The sequence below is a fragment of the Hylobates moloch genome, unplaced genomic scaffold (genome assembly GCF_009828535.3).
Source record: "Hylobates moloch isolate HMO894 unplaced genomic scaffold, HMol_V3 SCAFFOLD_17, whole genome shotgun sequence".
Classification (NCBI taxonomy): domain Eukaryota; kingdom Metazoa; phylum Chordata; class Mammalia; order Primates; family Hylobatidae; genus Hylobates; species Hylobates moloch.
The window spans coordinates 37,456,683-37,466,768 of NW_026652292.1; the positions used below are offsets into that span (position 1 = coordinate 37,456,683).

Genomic DNA, 10,086 nt, shown 5'->3' on the forward strand with positions numbered 1-10,086 from the left:
TAGGAGTGTGGGAAATGGTCCCCTTGTTCACTGAGTCACTTTTGGATGGGGCCACAGGAGCAGTTGGTGGATCCAGGTGGAGCCATTGGTCATCAGATGCAAAAAACCTGAAAAGACATCTCAAAAGGCCAATCTTAGGTTCTACAATAGTGATGTTATTTGCAGGAGTAATTGGCGGAAGTTGTACATCTTGTGCATCTGGAATAATGTGTGGGTAATCATGTATGTCCACAGCTTAGCAGAATTCAGGTTCCTCTCATCCTCCTAGTGTGGTGGTCTCTCATCAGCTTTACAAAGGCTGTTGAGTTTGGGGGAGGGGCTATTATCATTGAAACTATAAATTAAATGTCTCCCAAAGTTAGCTTGGCCCAAGCCCAGGAATAATTAAGAGTAGTTTGAAGGCTAAAGGCAAGATGGGGGTTGGTTAGATCAGATCTCTCTCACAGACATAGTTTTCTCACTGTTACAATTTTAGCAAAGGTGGTTTCATCACACCCTACAACTAATTGTCTTGGGACTTTGGTTGCCTGGCTTCAGTGGACATTTTCAGCATCCTCCTCCTCCTCACCAAAGGGAGAGAGAGGACTTAGGAGAAGAACGGGACTTCCATTGTGAACGCCACATTCCTGTGGCTGCCTTCCCTACTCATCTAGTCCCATTTTATAGCCTGGAAAGTTGTAGAACTGGCATGAGAGTTGGGTCAAACAGAGCCAATTCAATCCTAGGGAAAGTTTATTGATTTAATTGTTAGGGGCTCTCCTTAGGATGTGGGAGTATTTAATACCTCTTTGCTCTCAGCTGATATCTCGGGTGTGCTGAAGGCTTATGATGCTTACAAGAGTGGCCTGTACCACTTAGAGTGAGAAGGGAGTGGGGTGGTATGACTGGGAAATAGATGGGTTACTGACTCCTGGGAAAAGAAAAGGTCATCGTCAACCTCTGTTACACCAGGAAAATGTTCTTTTGTTTATAGGTGTTTTCATTCCCCATTCTTCTCCTTTAATATTATGATATACGTTAGATTTTGCGGACATCCTATGATCAATGAGATGGAGGAGGAGCTGCACGTCTAAGGTCTGGGGATGGGGTTGGCAGGTAGCTGTGGCTCACAGCCTCCTTCCAAGAGGTGGGGATCCCAGTGAGTTTTGCTGGAAGGGAATCTGCTTCCACTCACCTGCTTGGAGGTTGGCTATGGTTTTGAGATCAATTACTTAATCAGAGTTAGCTGTGTGATGACTCCATCTCTCTCTCTCTCTCTAAATTCGGTATGCTCAAAATGTGATGTCCTGATGATCATAAGCAGTACCACCTGGAATGCTGTTAGAAACACACATTCTCAGGCCCCATCCCAGAACTACTGAGTTAGAAACTGGGGTGGTTCCAGGCATCTATCTGAACACACACACCCTCTAGGTGATTCTAATGCACCCTAATATTTGAGAACTGCTGCTCCAAAGATGCCTCTCTTCTCCAATTCAAGTTGACACCCTAGCCTCTCTAGTAAACTGGTTTCTGCTTTGTATGGCCTAATGAAAAGATATGACTTACCTTAAAAAATTATTCCTTCAAAATTCTCTGACAATTTTCCACCCATCACACACTTTAGCCTAAAACTTTATGATGCATTTTAGTTGAGGCAAAGGGAATCTCGTTTCTGCTTTCTGAGAGAATAGAACTCCAGAAGTTTATTCTTAACAACTTTAAACAAGATAATTTCCACAGGAGCTCAATCATCCTTACAGTGATGTTTATTGTTACGGAATATTTCCTTGCATAAGATGATAATTAAGGATGGGACTCACCCTTCCGTGTTGTATTTTCTCCAAAACAATTATCATCATCAAACATGCTACATATTTTATCTGTTTATTTCATTTTTTGTGTGTCTACCCCTGAATGAATGTATGCTTCATGAAGGCAAAGGCTTTTGTCTGTTTTATTATCTGCCGAGTTCCCAGGACTTTGGTCAGTACTTGACATCCTGTATACACACTCAGAAATTATTTGTTGAATGAAGATATGAAAGTTGGGCTTCAAGAATGTGTTTCAGAGGTTCTGGAGATTTCTGTTTATTAACTCATTGAAGAAAATTATGGGTTTTATTCTTATTTCTAATTGTGAGAATGCTTAATGTCACAGGCTACATAAGGGCCTCAGAAGTCACATTATTTTCGTGCAATGTGAACAGGAGAATTTACCAGACTGCTGTGGAAGTTGGTACCTAGGGGTATGCTACAGGGCATCATGAGCTGGAACTGAATAAGACATGCCCAAACAGGAGAGTCAGGGGAGAATAATGATCTCAAACTAACAGAAAATAATTTTTGTCAGTAACTTTGAGCATGCCAGTCTGCTGTTTGTGCAAGAATTCTCATTTGTAGGAGTTGATTCTTCTGGATGGTAAATCTGTTAATTGTGCTGGGCCTAGCAGTAGTTGTGCTAGGCCAAACACTTTCCAGGATGCAGTATTTCCATCTTCCTGTTTGCACATCTTATAGCTCCCACTTCACAGATGTTCAATGTTTTCTCACTTGTTGATGATCCCATTTTGACACAGTAGAGTTGGTTTCCACCCTTGAAGCACTGTGGGGGCAATAGGCAGACACATTTGGAAGTGGAGGCTGTAATGAGAGAGAGAGACAGTGTGACTCACCACAGTACATTAGGGTTTGGTTTTATCTAAATCATCCCCAGGGTGGCGAGCTCCCTGATGGTGTTAAATTAAGTTTGGTCTAAAGCTTTCTCTAATGAATGAGAAAGCCAAAAAATAAAAATTAAAAATAAAACAAAACAAAAACAACAAAACAACCCACCAAAGGCGATGACCCCAAAGACCCAACTGTGATTGAATAGAGAGATCTGTATATAAGAGACCAGAGGGCACTAGTAAGCCAGTAAGCTTAAAGAGTTGGCCTATTTCTGGCACTTCCCCCTGTCTCACTGTCCACATCCAATGAGGATTTGCACTATCTCTGGCACCTCCCTCTCACTCACTGCCTACATTCAATCAGGCACTAGTCCTATCAATCCATTTCTCCAATGTCTTCAGCCTGTCCTTTCTGTTTTTTTTTTATTTTTATTTTTAACATTGGCATTGCCTAAGTACATTTATAGTTATCATTTGTAGAGCAGGTACTGTGAAGCCACACAATATGCTAAGCATTTTACATGTTTTATTTTTTTGAACCCTTACAACAAACATATGAATAGGCTATCATACTAATTCTACAGAAGAGGACACCGAGCTCAAAGAATGTAAGCCCTTTGCCCATGGCCACACAATTAGTAAATGGTAGAAGCAGGATTTAAATAATACATGACTCACAGGCCCGAGCTCTTTAACATAACTCTATATCACATTTGTTTCTTTCTTTCTAGAATATTATTGGGTTATGCCTGGGGATCTGTATTTTTAATAGGCAGTTAAATTGAATGATTCTCCTATGAGGCCTGCCTTTGGAATCACCAAAGCACTTCATAATTCATTTAAGTCTTATGTTCATGAAATAGATTTAAAACAATCATTTAGGGATAAAGTTACCAAAGCTGAGTATATTAAATTAATTTTGAATGAAGGTTTATAGGCTCATATATTCTACATGTATGTTTTAGTCAAAGGTCAAGGTCTTCCACAGTTTGGCCTCAACTTCCATTTTCAACATTATCTTTTTTACTTTCTCCATTTCAAGTAGATTAACTGTCTGTTTCCCCAACCAGACCCCAAAGGTGCTCCAGTTTTTGTCCTTTCTCCTATGTCATCTGCCTCTTTTGCCAGACTGATGTGCTCTTTCCCACTTCTCCCCACATGTCCAGTTTCTACAAGTCTTGCCTCCTCAATGAAGCATTTCATAGCAACATGACCATATTCTGTTCTATTGATCTATTCTTTTCTTTTTTTTTGAGACAGGGTCTTACTCTGTCTCCCAGGCTGCAGTGCAATGGCACAATCATGGCTCACTGTGCCCTCGAACTCCTAGGTTCAAGAGATCCTCCCACCTTAGCCACCCAAGTAGCTGGGACTACAGGTGCACCCAACCATGCTCAGCTAATCTACTACTCTTCGTAGAGACAGGGTCTCATTATGTTGCCCAGGCTAGTCTCAAACTCCTGAGCTCAACTGATCCTCCTGCCTTCATGTCCCAAAGTGCTGGGATTATAGGCGTGGACCACAATGTCTGACCAGATTTTCTCTTTTTTCTTTTTCTTAACTTTTATTTTAGTTTCAGGGATACATGTGTTAAGTTTGTTATATAGGTAAATTGCATGCCATATGGGTTTGGTGTACAGATTATTTCATCACCCAGGTAATAAGCACAGTGCCTGATGGGTAGTTTTTTAATCCTCTCCCTCCTCCCACTCTCCACCCTCAAGTCAGCCCTGGTGTCTGTTATTTCTTTGTGTCCATATGTTCTCGTTGTTTAGCTCCTGCTTACAAGTAAGAACATGTGGTATTTGGTTTTCTGTTCTTGTATTAGTTTGCTTAGGATAATGGCTTCCAGCTCCATCCATGTTGCTGCAAAGGACATGATCTCATTGTTTTTTGTGGCTGCATAGTATTCCATGATATATTTGCACCACATTTTCTTTATCCAGTTTATCATTGATGGGTATTTAGGTTGAGTCTATGCATTTGCTAATGTAAATGGTACAACAATAAAATACATGTGTATGTATCTCTATGATAGAATGATTTATATCCCTTTGGGCATATACCCAGTAATGGGATTGCTGGGTCAAATGGTAATTATGTTTTAAGTCCTTCAAGGAATTCTGTTTTAAGTTCTTTGAGGAATCGCCACGCTGCTTTCCACGACGGTTTAACTAAAGTAGATCTTTTATTTAGCCAAATTTTAGTAGTGTAAACTTGTCAGTACCATATCTGACATTTTTGTATGCATTCTTATTAGTTAGCTTTTCATATGTCTTTTCCCCAAGATAATGATAAGTGCTTTTTTGGAGAGCAGTGTGGCTCATGTGTCCTATCAGCTTTTAACAAGGCACTCAATTAATTCTTCTGGATCAACCGATTTGAAATTCCGAATTGTGGGTGCAGGTATAAGTGTACAAAAAAGAAATTTATTTAATGGATCTAGAATAATTCATATTGCCAAAATACCTGAGTCAGCGTGAGTATTAGCAATGAGGTCATGAATGAATAGCTTATTTTAAGCAGACATCAATTCTTTCCCATGTGTCTCAACTGATGGGGAAAAATAGGGAAAGGAAGTAGGGAGATACTCATATGCACCACATACCTGGGCATCTTGCCCTTGGTAGGAAACATTTTATGGAAAAGCATGCATTTCCTTACTATGCTCTCTGTCAACCAGCTAGAGAAGATTCTTGTTCATTGTTGGAAAGAATGTTCTTGTCTATTGTTGGAAGGGATGGAGTTTGGTGAAAGACAGGGGACTATTCCACCTCTGGTTAGGACATCAGTTCCTTAGGTTTTTGGAAGGGCCACGGTCATTACCCTTTTAGTATGGATATAGCTTAAATGTTCTTTGCCTAATTATTTTCAGAACTACCAGCACCAAAAGACCCTTCCCACCACCTCTAATAATTCATCCTTCAACACTCAGTCCTCACGCTTCTATGCTTAAGAAACCCTTCCAGACCAGAAGATATTTCTCTCTCTTAATGCTCTTATCACATCCTGACTTGCACTAAAGTGATTCATGTAATTATTGTCTAATGTTACTCCTCCAAAAATTTGAGGGGTAAAAAGGGTGCCTCATTTTAAAACCATCATCATGCCTTGAACAGTGACTTACACATTGGCTGCTAAATGGATGTTGGCTGAATAAATTTCCCCTTCCTGTTGGTTGGTGGTAGATATTTCTGAAATTCAGAAAAATACTTAATATCTATAAAATAGGCTTCTGGGGGATTTCACTCATGTTGTAACTTTTGAAAGGTGACCTTCATATTACTTTGAAGTTCTATTTTAAAGTTTTTAAAAATTTCATTTTAGAGAAGGAAAAGAGTAACTAAGAGCACAATGTAATCAAGAACACAGTTTAATCAAAGTGACATTCAGTTGAACTGAAAATTACTAATATTCCAATTTCCCATGAGTGGCCTGGGTATAAAGTACATTTTTAGCTTTCTCTGTCTTCATAAATGCTATCATTTGTATATTGATACTTTTCTATAGTGCTAATCCAAACAGAACCCTCTGTGACATTTACTTTTGCTCACCAATTAAAGAAAGCTAGCACAGAAAGATCATATCTTTAGAGGAAAAAATGCTTTGAGTTTCCTGATTGTGTGCAGAACCAAAAAATATTTTAAATTGCCTAAATATATCTTCTATTAAGAAATGTTCATGTGTTAGTTTGACTACCCAAAGCGTTCTATTAATTTCATAGTTTTTAGTACTTTTTTTTAAAAACAAACTTAGACTCCTCAAATATGTGAGGATTTAGATATGTGTACAGCAAAGGGGTAATAGTAAAGACAGGTATTTTGATAAAATTGTAAACTGTTATTTTTCAGTCATGCAGATTTGAAAAAAAAATTTGTGGGAAGATAGCAAAAAAAGGGAAGGTAGCAAAAAAATAAATTATTTCCAATAGAAGAGTTCTCTGAAGACTGCTTCTCTATGATAAATAAGGAACAATGGAAGGTAACACTAAATACAGCCCCAAATGCCTGACCTATCTATTACAGTACAGTCAGGGAACAATTCTTACCTTCCCTGCTGACCAAATTTTATTTTCTCTATGTATTTTTGACAATAATGTTCTTACACTACATTTCTCAGATAAAAAGTTTATATTTAAAATAAAAATGATGTTGCAGAATACTTTCAGCTCTTTTCTATCACAAATTATTGTTTGCAAGAGACGTCAGTTGAGTAATGGTGTTGATCAAGCATCAAAAAAAATGAATAGTAGAGTTTTTGCCTAGAAAGTTATTTAATAGTGATTAGAATTAAGCAACGTGCATATCAGGCCCCAGTTTTCTGTATCTTATATAGAATTGCCTTGTTTAGACATGGCATGAAGGTTGAAAACCCCAGATACTGGGGTCCTGAGTTGTCACCATCAGATGCCAGCTATGTCCACCTTCTGTCATGTTTCAATCTTGTGGCCTGTCAAGGGAGCTGAAGCTTGATAATCAACTTTAAGTGGATCGGGAAAGACCTGGTTTTGAGTATTAAGACCTCTCCCCTTTCCAGGACTGAGCTGAAGAACACTGGGCCACAAAGTCAAAAAAGAGTCAAGAGGAACAATATGGTTTTTGTCTTTCTTTTTGCAAAAGTAAGGTGGTTTCAGCAAAGATTCCTTTGCATACTTTATATTCCAATTTAAGATAATTTTTTTGGAAAATGTTCCACAATGGAAATAGCTCTAACTCTTTGGGTTCTGTTATAATCTCCAATCCGTCTTTTGAAAACGATATAAAGCTTAGTTGGGCTATTTCAGGGTCAAACTTCATCTTGGAGTGAATGTACTGCTGTGAAGTCCCTGCCTCGAAATAATTCACAAATGTAATGTCTATGGCCACTAAACTTAGGGAAAATGGAAATAGAATGCTACTCCTTAAGTATTAAATTGGCAGAGATACAAAGGAGTGATAACTCCAAGGTTTGGTGAGAGTGTGGGGAAGCAGTCTTTACTACATGTTCTAGGAAATATAATATGGCAAAAACATTTCTGGATAGGGAGCCAACATATTGTATCAATAAAAAATTAGTATTTAAAAATAATATTTACCTAGAAATGTCCCTTTCTAAGCTATATCTGAAGGATGTAATCTTAGATCACAGATTTATTTGTGATAGATTTAGGTATGATGGCACTATTTATGATAGCAAAATACAGGAGAAAAAATTTAAATGCCTAACCAGAGATTGGTTAAATAAATCTTAGAATACCCGTATAGACTTTTGCAGACATTGAGAATTATGCAGCCAAATAATATATGTTGACATGAAAACAGTTCCATGACATAGTAAGTGAAAAAACAGCAATATATAGAATAGCATGTAGAGTATGATCCAATTTTATATTTTAAAAATTTGTAGTATATGCAGGGCCACTCCTGAGATGTTTGAGACCCAGGGGCAAATTTTTTTATGGGGTGCTTATCTATAAACTATTAGAGTCACCCCAAATTAGAGTGTCAGCATCATACTGGCTTTCTAATTTCAAGCAATCTTGAGCAAGAATGCCCTGCTGGCTAGCAGGAGCAATTTGTTCACCAAGCTGTTTTCTGAGAATGAGGGTCTAGTCTGGGCCAGAGATGACTCCACAGGCATGAGCCCCAGAGCACTTTGGGGCATCTGGCTGAGCCATGCGTGGTGGGGTGGAGAAGCAGTACAGAGCTGGAAAGTATAACGGTGCCTGGGTTCATGTGGGATGCTGTCTGGGCTCAGGGTGTCCTGCTTGAATAGTATTGTCAGCCTTGGCTTGACCCAGGCACAGAAAGAAGACTTAAAGAAATTTCAGGAAGATGCTTTGGCAATGCAAAATCCAGTCCTACCTGGACAGCACTATTGGCCTCAGACAGTCCCAAACACTAGAAGGAAACTTAGACAATTCTGGTGAAGGCCCTCCAAAGCTGGGACTCGGAGGGATGCCTGAAACATGAGATCAGGACAGGTGCTCTTCCCACTGGGGCCTAAGGGTGGTACTGATTACATATGCATAGAGAAAAGATTGGCAAGATATACACCCACATTACTACAGTAGTTATTTCTACTTGTGGGTGATTATAATTTTCCTTTCTGTTTAAATCATTTTATAATTTTTTTTTTACAATGAAAAGAAATCATTTTTGATTAAGGATAGGTTATTTTTAAGAAAGATGATGTACAAGCTGAGATGAAGGTTAAGTGAGAGCACTTAGTATAGTCACCACTGGAACTTACCTGAACATTTTTCCCAGTCGTAGCAGGTGTCATAGCCACAGGATTCTTTCTTTGTGCTGTTGGATGAAAGTCTTGTCCTTTCAAGACCCCATTCTAACTGGCGGCCATCTTGGCAGGAACCAATATGTAGAAAATGGAGTTGCTGATTATTTAAACATTTCTCAGCCAGAAACTTACAGGCGGGTGAAGTAAAGTAATCGTTGGAGTCTGTGTCAAACACACAGAGATCTTCTGAATAATGGCTGCCCAAGAGAGGAAAGCAAGCATTTCCACATGAAGATCAGAAAAAAACAGGGGGCATGTAGACAATGTAGCGTGTTCACTCACCAACCAGTTTTCTTTTGCCTGTTTTCCCCACCCCTCTCCAAGCCCTGGGCTTGAGTAAGAGGAAAAGGAAGCTGTTGATGTAACTGAGTTTAAAGTTTTTACATGTGCAGAAGTTAAGTCTTTAAAACCAAAATGAGGCTGTTTTAATAAACAATCTCATTTTAAACAGGGAACTGGGCTGAGAGATAATTAAGAAACTTGCTACCCAATGGGGAAGGAGGAATTCAGCAGAGCACAGGAATGTCAGTTATGTGGAAAATTCATTTATTTCATGTCTGTGCTTCAAAAAGCTCAGCTCTTCCATCAAGTTGGTTACACTAGACTGGTTTTCCCAATTTCCAGACACAGTCTGTAGGGTATCTCTTACCGACAGTCTTCTTCTGGAGACATACAAATGCATCCAGATCCTGACTGTTTCTGTCCTGGCTGACAATGGCCTTTTAATTTTGTTAGAGTATCTGAAACAAAAGAAAAAAAGGAGAAAAGAACAGTGCACAGTATGGATTCTAAGTGATAAGCTTGAATTCAGAGAAGAGGCAGTGGTAAAGGATTCATATTTATCTCTTGGAGTTAGAGCATTCATTGTGGCTTCTCTAAATACATGGTCATTAAATATTCCATCTGAAAGGTCCTTTCCAGTGCACATGAGGTATCATTTTCCAACCTAAAATTGCTATTATGTTCAGATAACTAAAGAAAATGGAACCGTTGAAATTTTTGTTCATTTGTTTTTCAAATATTTATTGAGTATGCATGATATTCCCATCACTCTGTAAGGTTCTGGAGAGAGTAGATTGAGCACAAACTGACCCAGATCCTGTGCTCACCAAGCTTATAGTCTTATGGGTGCAGACAGACATTAATCAAATGAGCACACTAAT

At 38.8% G+C, this 10,086-nt stretch overlaps 1 protein-coding gene across 1 annotated transcript in view; it reads right to left on the reverse strand.

Annotated features, from left to right (window-relative positions):
- Window positions 1-2,053: 2,053 nt before the first annotated feature.
- Window positions 2,054-10,086, reverse strand: part of C6 (complement C6) — a 118,311-nt gene continuing 110,278 nt past the window's right edge. Inside the window, exons 16-18 of the mRNA XM_032135299.2 lie at window positions 9,573-9,663; window positions 8,879-9,120; window positions 2,054-2,621 (exon numbers count right to left, since the gene is read on the reverse strand). Coding sequence (XP_031991190.1) covers window positions 2,440-2,621; window positions 8,879-9,120; window positions 9,573-9,663 — 515 coding nt within the window. The 3' untranslated portion in view covers window positions 2,054-2,439. The remainder of the gene's footprint in view (window positions 2,622-8,878; window positions 9,121-9,572; window positions 9,664-10,086) is intronic.